The sequence below is a fragment of the Motacilla alba genome, chromosome 3 (genome assembly GCF_015832195.1).
Source record: "Motacilla alba alba isolate MOTALB_02 chromosome 3, Motacilla_alba_V1.0_pri, whole genome shotgun sequence".
NCBI lineage: Eukaryota > Metazoa > Chordata > Aves > Passeriformes > Motacillidae > Motacilla > Motacilla alba.
The window spans coordinates 82,911,964-82,927,518 of record NC_052018.1 but is presented as its reverse complement, the minus strand read 5'-3'; the positions used below and the strand labels follow the sequence as shown (position 1 = coordinate 82,927,518).

General features: G+C 54.9%; 1 protein-coding gene across 1 annotated transcript; it reads left to right on the top strand.

Moving 5' to 3' along the window:
- The first annotated feature begins 301 nt into the window (after positions 1-301).
- Positions 302-14,874, top strand: NFKBIE (NFKB inhibitor epsilon). Its single transcript, XM_038131815.1, has 6 exons — positions 302-657; positions 10,977-11,079; positions 11,946-12,177; positions 12,350-12,438; positions 12,719-12,967; positions 13,288-14,874. Exons 1-6 carry the CDS (start codon positions 302-304, stop codon positions 13,351-13,353), a joined length of 1,095 nt encoding a protein of 364 aa, XP_037987743.1. The 3' UTR covers positions 13,354-14,874.
- Positions 14,875-15,555: the final 681 nt, after the last annotated feature.

Here is a 15,555-nt window from a genome sequence, read left to right as displayed (position 1 = left end):
CGCTGCCGCGGCCACCGTCTTTCCTCGCTCTGGGTGCCTGGGCGCTCTCCCGGACACAGAGGGCGGGGAGAAGCAGCCCCTCGTTGTGCCGGGGCGGGGCGGCGGCGGGGGAATCCCGGGCAGGCGGGCCGGGCGCGGCTGAGTCAGTGCGGGCAGGGCAGGAGGAGGCGGCGGAGGCGGGGCCGTGGCGCCTTAGACTCTGCGCCGGCCGCCGCTCTCTGGCTTTCCGGCCATGAGCCCCCCGGCAGCGGGGCCGGGAGCGGGACCCGGGCCGGGGCCGGCGGACGGCGGGCGCTGAGCCATGTCGCGGGCGGCGGGCGGCGAGTGCCGCAAGGAAGCGGCGGCCTGGGAGGGCGAGGACGGGCAGTGCGACTCGGGCATCGAGTCGCTGCGCTCGCTGCCGGGCGGCAGGGAGACCCCCGCCGCGCCCGAGGGCCCCCCTGCCGCCCCCGAGGAGACCCTCGCCGAGGCCGCCGCCGCCGAGGAGCGGCTGGATTCCAGCTACGGCTCCGGCGCCCTGCCCGAGGCTCTGCCCGAGGCTCTGCCTGGGCTGCCGGGGGCTCCGGGGGGCCGCCCCGAGGAGCCGCCGCCCCGGCCCGAGGGGCTCAGCCGGCAGCAGCTGGAGGCCCTCACCTACCTGTCGGAGGACGGAGACACGTGAGTGACCCCCGGGGAGCTGCGAGCGATTGCCCCCCAGCCCCGGGCTGCTCCCCTCGCAGCGGCGGGGAGCCGGTGCCTAGAGATAAGCCAGGCTGTGTTTGCCGCGGTCTCCAGCTCTCTCCCGAGGAGCATCCGCTCAGCCGTGCTGTTATGGTCTCCCCGGGCCCCTGTGCTAAGAGCCTCCCGCTTTGCCTTGGTGTGCGTGGATGCTTGGCATCCACGTTTGGGTGGGTGACCCCTCTCACCCGTCTGAGGTGTCTGAGCCACACTGAGAGGTATCTGAGCCAGGTCCAGCAGAGTGAGCAGGAAGAGAGGCACCCCAGGCTCCATGGCACAGAATGGACCCACCATAGGAAGCCCACCTCCACTTGCCGTGGAGCTGCTAGCAGCTAGAAGAAAGGAGAGAGCAAACCAAGCCTCCCCCACTGTCTTTTCCCTAGAGAATGCAACATTTCCTCCACAATGGGGAAGGCTTGGCTGCGTGAGAGGGCACGTAAGCAAGTCCTGAAGCAAGATTAGCTGTGCAGGGCAAGACCTTGCGATGGCTGTGTTAGACACTGCTCAACCGAGCAACCCAAGAACTATTTGTTCTCAGGTGGGATTTGCCTTGCTTTGCCAACTTGTGCGCAGAGCCGCAGCTTTTGGCAGAGTTGTGACGCACACCCCGATGTGGGGCTGCCCTCCTGAGCTTCTTTGACAGAGACAAGTGTTTCTCTTAACGAGGGGGGCTTCCCACATCCGTAATGCCCTCTCAAGGGCAGAGGCATCACGCCAGAGTTATTTGGTTTGGCTTCTGGTAATTACCTTCAGCTAATCACAGCATTTTTTCCTGTTGTACATTCCCTCGATGGAAGGTTTTCATCATGAGTGTACACACAGAGCGTGAGCGAAGTGTTCTCACAGCTGAGGCTGAAGCTTTGCCCCAAAACCAAGCTAGAGTTTAATACTGAGTAATGGTGCAAGAGGAAGAGAAACTTAGAGGCACTGACATGATCAAGCAGTAGTGAGAGCAGCAAGAAAGCTCTGTCCTTGCCTGGCAGAGCACCTCTGGATTGAAGCTGAAGATGAGCTGGGAGACAGCCTGAGTGTTTACTTCCCTGTTAGGAAGGAATCTGTGCATCTGCTAATTAGTTTGTTAATGCTGACTCTGGGATCTGTTCTGAGGATTGGCTGGAAGTCTCAAAGTTACACTAAACCCAGCCTCCCACACTCCCCAGACAGGCTTTCTAGTCCTGTCCTATCTACAGGCTGGTTCTGTGGCTCCTGAGAATGGAGGAGCTTTGCCAGTTTTCCCCGCTGTAATGCTAGAGCCAAGGTGCCCGTGGAGAGAGCCAGGTGTCTTTTAATCAGAGGTGTGGAAGTAATACTTCCCCCCAGGTTTGTCTGTCATGGTGTGCCCAGGGCTTCTCACTTACTGTTTTATTAGCGAGCCCCACAGATGCAGCTGCTTGGAGGTGCTTTTAGTGCTTGAGGCTGTCTTGTTTGGTGCTTGAAGCCCTTTGCCTGTCAAACTTGCTTGGAGAGACCTAATGCAAACATCTTATTAACTAGGAAAACATTAATCAGTGGTGCCTTGGTTACTGTAGGCAGGAGAGGCTCTCAGAGGTTGCCTTTGCTCTTCTGTTTTCTCTCACACAGTGCATTTCAGAACAGGAAATCTGTTAAGACTGAGGGAGGGAGCTGTACATCTGCTGGTTGTACAGCTCTGGGCTCATCATGTCCACACAGGAGACAGGCTTTCCTGGGATCTACTCCCACTGCTGGGAGAAAAAACTATTCTTGTGGTTAGAGTGGTGAGCCTGTGGATAAGTGCCTCCGCTATTCTTGTCCCTCCTTCTGACCATGCGGCAGAGGTAGGTGGCATTTATATTTAGAAGTGCTGAGCATCCACCACTCAGGTCAATGCAGATGGGGACTGTGAGCACCCAGGAACTCATTGAACTGCCACCGGTTTTGTATGTGAAAACGAGTCAGGGCTGATAGTAATGCTAAAGTCTGTGATGCAATTGCTCATCCAGTGACAGAAGGTCCCCAGAGAGAAGGGATCAGATGGCCACAGGCTACATCCCTTTCATCCGGCCAGACAAACCCATCTTCATTTCTTCTTTTCATCTCTGTCAGCAGCATATTTCCTTGTGTGCCTTTTTTAAATGTCTGCCACAAACCAGCTCCAGGCAGAGAATTAAAATCATACTATCATTATATTTAGAAGACTTGGGCAACTACACTTTCCTGTAATTGTAATTTTGAAAATGCAAAAAGTCCAGGGGTTTTGCCTACATAGTTCCTGTTTCCCCAGATGCCCTGGCTGGTACTGAGCTGAGAGGAGCACTGGGCTTGCACAAAGGGAGCTGGCAAAAGTCTTGGCTTTACATCTAACAAAAATCTTCACTGTCCGTAGCTCCCTCAGGCTCACCCACCTGTGCCATCTCAAGGTGTGCCTGTGTTTGTCAGCCTGGCACTTGTGGGATAAAAACAGGAGGTGGAGGCAGAGGTGAAGAGCACATGCTTGGGCGGCTGGAGTGTCAGCAGGATCCTCATTGGATACCTCCCTGCCTGCCTCCGCAGGAGAGGAGCGTCAGAGCAGGCAGGATGAAGCAACAGGGCTAAAACTGTCTCTCCTTGTGCCCAAAGTTAGAAGGAGTCTCACTTTGTCAGGAAGGAAATTGGCTAACAGGAAGGATGGGGGTATAATGGCCAGTGAAATGCGTGGGTGCTGTCTTCCAAGAATGATTTGCCCAAATATCATCCTCTCCGTGGCTCCCTTGTGCCACTGGCAGCCTCTCTGCCTCAGGGAAGTCAGAGCCACAGTAATAAGACACATTAGTTCCCAAGAGAGTGTGGCTCAGCTGTGAGGCAGGAGAAGTCAAGCACGAGGTGGCAAGCGGAAGATGGTGGGTGCGCTTTGGGCAGTGATCTGTATCCTGCTTTTTGTGTGGGCAGGTAGAGAACAAACCCTGTGCACTCAAGCTCAAATGGTCTCCTCCAAGCATCCATCTTTTCCTTGTGACCTACAGCTCCAAAAATCTGTCTCTTCCGTGTAAACAAACTCCTTTTCTGCTGACTTGGGTCCTGATGGGACAGCTCTGTGTGGAAGTGAAGAGAGGGGCTTTCCAGCTGTGGGCCTGGCTGCCTCTGAGGGGACTGCAGGCAGATTTATTGTTGTGCCCCAACCTCCAGACCACCTCAACCTTTGTGAGGATTCACTGAGGAAACCCCATCCTTCCCAACCTCACCTGGCAGATGCACAATTCCACCATCCTGGGAAAAGAATGAGTGTGGGACCAGCTCCTTGGAGGTGAAATGGGGTGTGAAGGGATCACCTGTTTTTGTTCCAGCACAAGAGAAAACCTCCCCATTTCCTTGGGCTGATGTCAGCCTTTGACAACTCTGGAGAGGCACAGTTGATTCATGAGAGTGTGAACTTAAGCAGAGTTTCCTCTCTCCAGGACTTAAAAACATGTTTTCCTTCCTGCCCATGCTGGTTCTTGACTGCACACAGCTTTCTGCCATTGTACCTGATGTCGTGGTGATGGAAAGGCTGGGGACAGTGTCTCTGCAGGAGAGTGACTGTCTTCTGCATGCGGCTCTGTATGCAAAGCAGTGCAGCACCTCTGCAGGGGTGAAGGTTGAGGGACCCCAGCTCGATCCCAGAAGACCTAGGCCTCCTTCAGATGGAAAATGGGACTGCATGGTTTTGGTTGGCTGTGTGTTTCAGGGAGGGAGGGGAGCAGAGGAAGCCTGACTTCCTCCTTCCACCAGAGACAAGTGGTGCCCCATCTGCTGATAAGAAATCACGTGCCAGTGACTCGTGGGCCCTTAACAAGGGCTTGGGGACAGTTAATCGAGTAAAATCAGGGCCCCATGGGAGCTGATGTTGTGATCTCTTCACATGATGGTAATGAAGGGGCCTCCCTGGCTTGCATGGGTTGTCACTGAGCATGAGGCTCATCTTCAAGGGGCCAAGAGCCACTTCTAACCATTCATTGGCATGTGCCAATCATAACCCTCCTGAGTCTCGTGGTCTTGGGCTGGAGATCTTCCCTGAGCAGGGGAATAGAGGTTGTCCCATTCAGGTTGTCTGCTCCAGTTCGGCTGCTTTCTCACTGCTTGCCCTGCTGTACAAGGGTGTTGCTGAACCCCTGTGCACCTGGGGGAGTGCTCAAAGTGTGACAGCAAAGATTAAAAAAAAGGGAAGGAAGGAAAGAAGGAAGGAAAGAAGGAAGGAAAAAGAAACTGAGGACTGGAGAGACTCAGTTTTAGGAGAAGGATTAAAGAAGTCAGATGCAGGGAGCACACCTTGTTGCTGGTCAGGCTAGGAGTCCCCCTGCTTTGCTATGCTGGACTGTTGCCAGCTGCCCAGCAGTGGGATGGCCATAGTTAATGGAAAGTGGAGATGCTCTTGATTTTACCAGAGGGTCTTCAGAAACCTTGCTTGATTGCCAGGATTCAAGTCCATTCCAAGTTATTCACTAGCATGCTGCCAGTTGTGGGGCATTAGAGAAAGTGAGTCCTAGCATAGGTCTGCCAGGAGGGAGATTTTCCTGTGTCCAGCTGTCTGTCCCTGAACTCTCAGCTCTTCCTCTGTGTGCTCAGGAGTTTGGTAAACAGAAGAGCTTGGTGTCCCCTCTAAGCAAGGCCAGGAAGCTATGCACAAGTTGCTTTGGAATGCCCCAGAAGTTTCTGGCTGCTGCAGGGGTCACACACATACAGCCTTGGCGTAAAGTGGGTAAGTCCTGGCAGCCTTCTGAGATCGTGCATGCAAGAGGTTTTTTTGCCTGCTTGGATGACTTCAGCCTGGCCTGGAGGAAGTTTCTTCAAACTTTCCACCTGCTTAGGTTTGCCTCGGAGCTGGGGACAAACACAGGGAACTTCAGCACAGGGGAAGGGAAAGAATGGCTGGAAATTTCCGTGTCCTGAGATGCAGAAGCCTGGCTGTAACAGATCAGCCAAGGTGTGGAGGGCTTCAGGTCCTTGCACTCTGCAGGCAGGCTTGACTGCTGCTGGGAGAGGGTTGAGCTCAGCTAATTAAACACAAAAAATTGTTCTTTTTTATTGGCTTGGGTTTGGGTTTTTTTTAGTATAACGTGAAAAAATGAGGAGTCAGACATGACTGTGTAGGAAGAGCTTGTGGGCTCTGAGCTGTGAGAATGGTTACTGCGTGCCTATCAATGAGCTGCGTGGGATGCTCTGTGTCACAGAGTTGGGAAGCCCCTCTGACTGGGGCAGATCCAGAGCTGAAGGGGGGCCCTGAGGTATCTTAGACCCACGGCTCATGCCTCATTAAAAGAAAATCCTGAGACAGTGAGGATATCTGGGGTTTGTAAATGATTGCCAGGGTGTGTTGTACAGGCTCTGGCAAAGTCCAGGCGCTTTCCTCTTGTAAGAGGCTCGTCTGACCTCAAGATATCTCTTTGTGTACAGAAACTGTAGAATGTATTTGCCTCCCAAGGAGTCAGGCGTGAGTTTGTTCTGTTTGAAATGCACTGTCCACAGTCAATGGACTTTTTGGGATATTTGCTGCTTTTATTGAAATTGTTCATCATGCTTCTCTGATGGTGACTGGCCCTTGCTGGGGTGGGTGGGCTAACTTGTTTTCTGGCTTGGCCCATCTGTGCCTAGATAGTAGCATGGGACAGGCCCCTTGTTTTGCAGGGAACAGCCCACATGCATCTGATGTTTAGTGCTTCTGCAATCCCAGAGCCACCATCTGCTCAGAAATGGAGCAAAATTCTCAAATGTGTAGGTGCAGAATCTAGAGGCTGTGAGGTCAGGGCACCTTCTCGTCCCCACCTCACTGAAAAACGAGGTGCCCACAGCCCTTCTGCCTCTCCTGCCAGTCAGCCTCCAGCTTCCCTTATCCTCAAGCACTCAGACCAGACCTTCTGCAGAGCACCCCAGGAAAGGTGAGACTGTCTCCTCTGCTCACCTGTCAGTTCCCACCCCTCACTCTGGCCCCAGGAACAGCAGGCTGAGAAGCAGCTGCTGCCCAGACTGGAGATCAGGAATGCTGAACCCAACATGGCTGAAAGGGCTTTGCATGCCTCTAGCTGCAGCCTCCCTCCAGTTGCATCCCAAACTCCCCCTTCCACTCAAATTCAAGCTGTGCCCTTCCCAGGGAAGGGGCGATGAAACCTGCAGGAGCACAGAACATGGGATAAGGCAGCTGAGATCCACTGCTCCCTTGGAGCTGCCAGAGGGCAGCTGGAACAGCTTTATGGAGCAGGGCAGCATTGCATTGGTATGTGGGGAGGAAGGAAGGGAGCCAGGCTGGGCTGGTTCAGGGCTGCAGGGCAGGATGAGCTGTGCTTGCTAAGCCGCTGGCAGAGGTTCATGCTGGTGGCTGAGGAAGCGGTTAGCAGTGCAGGTTACAGGGCTGGAACAGGAGAGCAGGGTAAGAGTGGAATTCCCCTGCTGTTTTCCTCCTCCCTTGCTCTCTTTTCTATTGCTGCTGGGCCATTTCCTCCCCTGAACAAGTTTCTCTTGTGTGAATTGTTTGCATCATCTTCTGCTCCACTCAGCCAAAACAAGGAGCTGGGAATGAGCTGTTCCTGCTGCAGGCAGGGACCTTATCTAGAGAGGGAAAGAACTTGTCAAAGCAAATTCAATTGAATGCTGGATCCCATGATTAAGGTGCTTATGGGGTGATATGGTGAAGGGAGAGGCTGCTTTGTGGACAAGGTGTCTTGCTCTACAGAGGGGGGGATCTGCATGGTCAGCTCCTTTTCTAAAAAGATAGAAAAAGATAGCCAGAGAACTGGTGAGACTTCATCCATTCTGCTTGTGTGTCAGAGCTGGGTCACCCCTTACACTGTTCTCCTGCCTCCAGTCCTCATGTGTGGGAACTTTTCCCATTGGAACTTAAGGACACTCAGAAGTTGGAGTTGGACAGTGCTGTGGAAATGGATGCTTTCCTGTGCCTAAGCCAGGACCACTTTGGGCATGGCATGTTCATTCCCTGGGATATCCCCAGGGACAGCCCCAACCTCTCTGCTCCAGAGTTGTTATCTCTCTGATAACAACCCTATGGGTTGTGCCAGGGATGTCCTATGCCTTTGTGATTCACAGTGTTGAGTCCCCTTATGCCAGGACAGAGCTGGTGAGCAAGTGGAAAAGCTGAGAATGACCCCAGCAGTCTGTCTTCCTGCTGTGTTTCCCTTGCTCACAGCTCCTCCATCCCATGCCCTTTTCAAAACTCCCTGCTGCCCTTTCTGACAGTTCCTGCTGCACACCCACCCCTGTGGCTGCAGCCAGGAGCATTGCGGGCAAGAGCATGGGGAGGGAGGGAGCGAGCAGGCAAGTGGAGGAAAGCAGAGGAGAGATGTGCAGGCAGCCTGGGATGGGCAAGGATGTGAATATGGCAGGGCGGAGGGCTTGTTCTGGCAAGGGCACACTGCTGTGGCTGGGCACGGAGAGGTTCTGGCATCGAGCGGGTCTCTCCATTGCCATGCCTTGGCTCTGGCACACGATGTGCCAGCGCACAGCAGCCCATCAGCAGACGGACCACGCGGCTGCTGTGACACAGTGAGAGCTGTGCTTGTAGCCTCGGTGGAAAAAAGTGGAGATTGACACGATGCCTGCACCTCGGGTCTCCTGGGTGTAAGAGGTTTGCTGAGTTAGGAGACAATCCCAGTTCCTAGTTGGCAGCACTGCCGGTGCCACAGAATGCCTCAGTGCACATGTGCTCCTGGGCGAGCTCCTCCCAGCCCACTGGCCTTGTGATGATTCCCCCAAGTAGCTCAGGTTCTTGCAGCCATTTCAGGAAGTTGAGGGCTGATAATGAGGAAAGGCGGGAACGAATGCAGAAATGAAAGCCCAGGAGGAGGCTGCATCCGGGTGGAGAAGGAGGGGGGAGGGGGGGAAAGCAATCCTTCAAAGCAGGAACATCCCAGCTGAGAGGTGGAAGCCGGAGCTCTGGCCGGGGGAATGGTCACCCCCGTTGCCTCTGTAGCATGGATGCTCAAAGTAGCTCAGTGTCAGCCCAGCCCCGAGCAGCTCCACTGCCTTGTTGAGCTGCAAAAGCAGCCGAGGCAGGAAAAGTGAGGTGCTGGCCGTGGCAGAGAGCTGCTCGGGGCTTTCCATCTCCCCCGGGTGACGGCCCCGCTCATCCCCACATGATAGTGCAGTGTGGTGCGGGTAGTGACAGAGGGGCCCGGGGGATTCCTGGGGCACGAGGGCTGTCTGCCGTGGGACACAACCATGAGAACTGCTCTCTCCCCTGGGAGCCCAGCGTGGCTCTGGAAAGCGAAAGCACCAGCGGTTTAAAGTTCAAGCTGAATTGCTGTGGAAAGTCCCTTATTTGAGCGGTCTTAACTCTGCTGTACCTGAAGAAGGCAGATCCTGCAGCCTCTTCCCGCACGTGGTGCCTGGGAGCATGTTTGGAGAAACAGGGACTGTCCCTGCAAGTGTGCAAAGGGCACCTCAGGTGCTACCGCAGGGACTGATGCAAAACCCAGCAGGGAACCTCCCTGCTCAGATCATACCTAAGCTAGGTTAGTAAAAGCCTGATGAGGGGAGGGCTGTCCTTACAGCTGGTTCCTTGTTCCTGGGCTGGGCCCCTTGGCTGTGCCTCTGCCTCATGGTCCATGGAGGGTGGCCGGACCCTGCCCGTGGCCCCTGCTTGCAGCCCTCTCCCCTGCCCTGGGGGTGCTGGCAGTGAGGAGGCGCCCCGTGGCTGTGCAGGGGCAAGCAAGTGTGGGTGGCCTCCCCCCGCTTCCAGTGGGAAATTCCCTGCTGCAACATAACCTGGGGTTTCCCTGGGGACAGAGCCTCTCCTGCTGGGCACAGCCTGTCCCTGGCCGCGGTGTGAAGAGGAACTCGCCTTTAGAAACTGTAGAATGTATTTTGCCTTCAAAATGAGGTTTCAGCTGAAGATGCCTGGGGTCCCAGATGCTGGCTTGATCTTCAAGTGGGACGTGGGAGGAGGTCAATAAAAGACATTCTTGGGGACTGGCCTCTGAGCTTCTCAGCACATTTATGTCCCAGTGCAATGGGCAAAAAGACAGCCCCAGCCCCACTTCTTATCTGCAGTTCTTTAGGGCCTGGTGTTGTTCTCCTGCCTGCGGAGGGATGCTCTTTATGCCCCACATTGCAGGTGGCATCCCAAAGCTGGGCTGTCAGGAGAGTGGAGTATCTTGCCAGGGCTGTGCACAGCTCTCACTCTCCATCTCTTGGCCCTGTCAGTCTCTATCAAAGCAGCATGGGTGGCAGAGCCCAGCCTTCAGTTTGGAGCTGGTTCCTTCCAGAGACAGAGGCCACCCAGGGCCTCTAGTGCAGTGGTGAGGGGTCAGGAGGCTGAGCTCATGCCAGCCTTGCTGTGCAGAGTGGGAGATGCTGCCTGCTGACCATGGTGGCCAGGTTTGGCCTGTGGGGGCTGCCCTGTGGTGGGAGGATGGGCCTTCAGTGCGGGGGACCTGGGAGACAGGGGGTTGGCAGGGGAGACTGGAAATTCCCTCTCAGCGCTGCCTCTGTTGTGCTCTCACTTCTCTTCTGACTCTGCAGGGGCCATCTGGAAATTAGAGCTGTCCTTGGGCTGGGGGACTCGGGTGTCTGGCCACCCCATAGCTGTGGGGACCACAGTCCTGAGGACCAGAGCTCCCTGCTTGCCACCAGACTCTGACAGCTGCATCTCTGGTGTCCCTCTGTGCTGGCGGGCTGCGTGCTAGCCCTGCCATGACAGTGCTTAAAGGGAAGGATGTGGGGGAGAGAAGAGGAAATCAGTGTGGGACTGGCAGATTGCCTGGAATAGGGACCGTGCCATGCAGGTGATCTTGGACCAGCCCTGGGCTCCTGCCCAGCTTTGACTGTTTGCCTTTGTGGAGGGGAAAGCAGAAGTACAGTGTGCAGCTGGCAGTAGGGAACTGGAATTCCCCGGGTAGCTGCCAGAACCCAGACCTCTCTCCACAGCCACCAAACCCAGCTCCTGGACTCTGGGAAAGACATCCCAGGCTCTTTGGACCTACACCAAAGGCTTGGAGGCCTGGCTTTGGGCAATGCCAGATTGAAACCCTACACATGCTGTGAGGTCTGAGGGAGGGCCCTGTGTTGCTTAGCAGGGACAGGAGGGTCTGTTCCCCATGAGGATCAGAGTGAAGGACTGCCATGTGGAGCCTCAGCAGAATGTTCCTGCCTTGGTCTTCTGCTGAGCTTCCCCAGGGAGAGGGCAAGATGGAGGACCTCCAAGCTGGGGGAAGGAGACTGGAGGAAGCAGGAAGATTAATCCTTCATGCAGCAGGGAAGGATCTCTGCTCCTGAGCATGGCACTCGGGACTTATTTTTCTTTTTTTTTCTCTCCTGTCACCATTAACCCCTTGTAGGTTGGTTCATCTGGCCATTATCCACTGTGTCCCAGCTGTAGCACTCTGCTGCATCGCTCAGCTACCCAGGGAGGTGCTGGAGATCCAAAATGATCTTTTCCAGGTACGGTGTTGTGATAGGCAGAAGATGGGAAGAAGAGAAATGCCACAGGCTGTTCCCTGGATAGCTGCTCAATCCATCTGCCCCTTCCCCAGAACCCCACACCTGCTTCCCGCAGAGCATGGTGAAGGTCCTGTGTGTGCAGTCTCTTTGCAGGGAGGGGAATAAGGGAGGTGGAGATACCCTGAGAGAGATGTGTGACAGCTCCCAGCACTGTGGGGTGAAGAGTTTCTTTACAAACTTTGCAGACAGCCACGGAAGAGACATGGCTTGAATGTGACAGGGTAGATAACTTGGGAGAATGAGATGTCTCCATGGGTGATCTGTGAGCTGAGGTGCAGGGGAACAGCAAGCTGTGTGACCCCACCAGTATCAGCCACGTGTAACGTCACCACGGGGATGGGGGTGTCCTGCGTGGCAGTCAGCTCTTGCTGCCAGGCTAGCTCCTGGAGACTGGTGGGGCTCATCACACCTGGTGTCCTACAGGGCATCCTCCCCTGTGGCAACAGCTCTCTGGCCACAGAGAGAAACACAACTTTCCCAGGCATCGTTCTGGGAAAGGATGTGAGATCAGAGAAAAGAATGAAAACAATTCTTATCTTCACTTACTACACCTAGTATTGTGAACATGTAGAATGTGTTACAGAGATTTGTTTACCAAAAGGTAGTTTCTTAATTAACCAGTAGTGGTAGTATTTTAATTAGAAGACCAATTAGGTCCAGCTGTATCATAACTGTCTATAAAAGTATGGGTTTCTTAATATTAAAAAAAAAAAATAAACCTTCTGTAAATCATAAAGTCTATATCACTTATTACCCAGCCAGGGACCTCTTGGGTGACATCTGTCCCCTCTCTAATTTCTCTCCAGACCCCGCTCCACCTCGCTGTGTACCTGGAGCAGCCCAGCGTGATCCAGGCACTGATCCACAAGGGAGTGAACCCTGGGCTGCAGGACCGTAATGGCAACACCCCACTGCACTTGGCCTGTGAGCAGCAGCACCTGCAGTGTGCCCAGCAGCTGCTGGAGGGCCCAGCCACACCGGATGGCACAGCTCAGCCTCGTGGGCACCACCAGGACCTGCAGCTCCAGAACTGGCAAGGTGAGACCTGGGAGCAGCACAGTGGCAGAGCTGGAGGCCAGATTAGGGCAGAGACCATGAGATGTGTATGCAGGGATCCAGGAGCACAGCAGAATGGGAATGCAGCTGGGATTGGTGTGCCCCAGAGTGGTCTGGGCTGACTGTGGCTCTCTCTTCTGCCTCCCCATCACAGGCTTGGCCTGTCTGCACATCAGTACCTTGAAAGGGAACATCCCAATGATGTCTCTGCTGCTGGAGAGTGGCGCCAACATTGATGTTCGGGTAAGACTGGGCATGGTGTGATGTTTTGTAAAGGCTGGGACGGTGGGTCTCTCCTTTGGGCACTCCCTTCAGCCCTGGGGCAGGCACTGCTGTGAGGCTTGGGAGCACTGAATTTTGAGGGAGCAGAGAGTAAAGGTCCTTGAGAGGTTGTTGGGTGCTGTGACAGCAGTCAGGGTGGGGACTGCCCTCTGCACCCAGTCAAGGGGGGTGTGGGTGGGTGCTGCAAGGCCCAGATAAGGGAACCCCCCCCACCCACACCCTTGTGATCTGTGGGTTGCAGGAGGGCACGAGCGGGAAGACCCCATTGCACCTGGCTGTGGAGTGCCACAACCGTAGGGCTGTGCAGTTCCTGCTGCGCCACGGGGCGTACGTGGATGCCCAGATGTACAACGGGTGCACTCCGCTCCACCTGGCCGTGGGCCGCAAGGATGCTGCCATCGCCGCCATCCTCTCACACTCTGGGGCTGACACCCTGCTGAGGAACATGGAGAATGAGACGGCTCAGGACCTGGCTGATGGCAATGATGATGTGAGTCTCTGTGGGGGGAAGCCTGTGGCTTTGCAAGTGTGTCAGGGGGTGCAGGAGTTGGATGATGAGAGGGACCCGCCTAGGAGGAGTTTCTAGCTCTTCCTATCCTTCCCTATATGTTGTGAGCATTGGCTCTCTGACGTGTGGGATAACTGCCTTTTGCCTCGAGCCCCAGGAAAAGCCTAGTAGGGCTTCTTGGCACTTCCCTGGGGATGTGGGAGGCTGGAAGACTGGGTAGGGGAGAAGATTTGGGCCCCTACCCCAGCTTGGTGGAGACACAACCCCGGATACTTACATGTCCATACCCTTGGTCTTTGCAGCTCCTTGCCTTGCTGCCCTTTGATGACCTGAAGATCTCGGGGAAGCCTGTTGTGTGCTCTGAATGAGCAGATGGACTCCTTTGGCCCATTGGGCTGCCTCCTTCCTCTGTGCTGCTGCCCTGCTGCCCACTAGGATGTTGCCTGCCTGCAGTTCAGTGGGAGCAGAGACACTTTGGGAGACTTATCCCACTGCCCCTCCCCTCTTTGGAAAAGTTTTGTTTGCCTCAGGCTGCCTTCCCAGATGGAAAAAGGTGGCATTATGAGCACTACACAGGGGAGGCTTTTCTTCTAGAATCTGTGCACTGCGGCAGGACTGAATTTCCCCTCCCTGCCATGGGTCTGACTTGTGGGGATCTCCAGCATACACAGGGAAGGAGCAGGAGAGGACTTATTTTCATACTGTGGGCCAGACAGCATCGTCTGGCACCCCATCAGAATAAGTGTGGGGTGAGGAGAGTCAACACTCACTCTAATAAATGTTTGTTGTTGCTGTGGGCACCAGAGGTCTCATGTGATCTAACACACCCCACAGCGTCAGGAGGCTGTGCATCATGGCGGGGGCTTGGGGACATGAGGGCTACAGGGGTTTCCCCAGTCTGCCTGCTCCCCCAGTCCTTCACACCGCAGAAGGTGAGTGGGAGCACAGGGCCTTCCCCACTTGCAGAGCCTTTCTGGTGCTCAGGGCCGAGGCTGGGGATCCCAGCAAGGTGCTCTATTCCCATGCTGTCTTGTCGAACATCTGCCTGCAGGGCTGGAGAAAGAGCAGAGGAGATGCTGAAGAACAGGTTACGGATCCCTGCTTCTGCCATTGTGCCTGACACCTCACTGCTTTACTGTGCTGTTGTTTCCTCTTTCACAGAGGACAGGAAGATCCTGCCCCTCTCCTGCCTTGGAAGGGGCTTAGAAAACTTAGGGTATGGGTCTTCCCTGGGTTTTAGATCCTCCCAGGCTGAAAGTGGAAGAAGTGGCAGTATTATCTTCCCATCCCTACTGTTCAGCTCACCACCCTTCCCTGCCACTTACTTCTCCAGCCAGATGAGCACATGCAATGCATTAGGAAATCAGCCAAAGGTGCTGTGGGAATGGAGGCACAGATAACTTACCCCATCTCAGCCAGGAAAATTCCTCACTTGTTGCCTGGGAGCAGCTGCTATTGTTTGGGACAAATACTGGATGGTGCAATCGACCAGGATGCTCTGGATTGAGCTCTTGTCTTCTTCCTCCCTTCTTGTAAGGGAATGCTGCCAGGAAAGCAACGTAAGGACCCCCCAGGCCTCTGGACCTTGCCTGGTTTCTTCAGCAGTCCTGGGATGGATTGCTCTGTTTCTTTTGAATCTTTGCCTCTCACCTTCTGGCAGGGCCTCAACCCTGCTGCAAACCCATGGGGCTGTTTCAAGGACATCTTTCACAAGGGCCAGGAAGCATTTCCAGGCTGCCCGAAGAAGCAATTACAGATGCTGCGGGCAGTGTGGTATGGTGTGGCCAGGGCTGCAGCTGGGAGCAAAGGGAAAAGGCAGAAAGAAATGATCTGCACTTTTTTTCTTTTTTTGTTTTGTTATTTTAAAATAAAACTATTTGTTTTGAAAAGTTGTCTTGTAAAGCATCACTGTGTGGCCACGTGCTGGCTCCAGCTGGCCCTGCAGCCATGCCTGGGGCTGGGATAGGGGATTTGGAAGCGGGGCTGCAGTAGGTGCCGTACTGACCTGCAGCCCCTGGGCAGCACCTGCCCCAGCCCAGTGCAGGGCTAGCAGCTCAGAGGGGGCTAACCTGAGACAGGGGGCAGGGATGGGGCTGGGGGTCAGCTTTGAAGGCTTTTAGCTTGAATCAAGAATAGTGTGGCCATCAGGACTAGGGAAGTCATCATCCTGCATTTGTGAGGCCTCCCATCGTGTCCTGTGTCCAGTTCTGGGCCCCTCACTTCAAGAGGGTGCTGGAGCATGGCTAGAGAAGGGCAACAGAGGTGAAGGGAGGGTTTGGAGCAAAAGCCCTATGATGAGCTGCTCAGGGAACTGGGAGTGTTTAGCCTGGAGAAAAGGAGGCTCGGGGGAGACCTTGTCACTCTCTACACCTCCCTGAAATGCGGGTGTAGCCAGGTGGGGATCGGCCTTTTTTCCCTGGCAACCAGTGCCAGGACAAGAGGACATAACCTCAAGCTGTGCCAGAGAGGATTTAGGTTGGATGGTAGGAGGAATTTCTCTACAGAAAGGGTGATGAGACATTGGAATAGACAGACCAAGGACGGTGGTGGAGTCACCTTCGCTGGAGGTG

Bases quoted from the DNA above. Each gene is read 5' to 3' on its own strand.
- NFKBIE (XM_038131815.1), top strand. From the start codon at position 302: ATGTCGCGGGCGGCGGGCGGCGAGTGCCGCAAGGAAGCGGCGGCCTGG. The intron at 658-10,976 runs GTGAGTGACCCC...AACCCCTTGTAG, and splicing joins CTGTCGGAGGACGGAGACAC to GTTGGTTCATCTGGCCATTA. The intron at 11,080-11,945 runs GTACGGTGTTGT...ATTTCTCTCCAG, and splicing joins TCCAAAATGATCTTTTCCAG to ACCCCGCTCCACCTCGCTGT.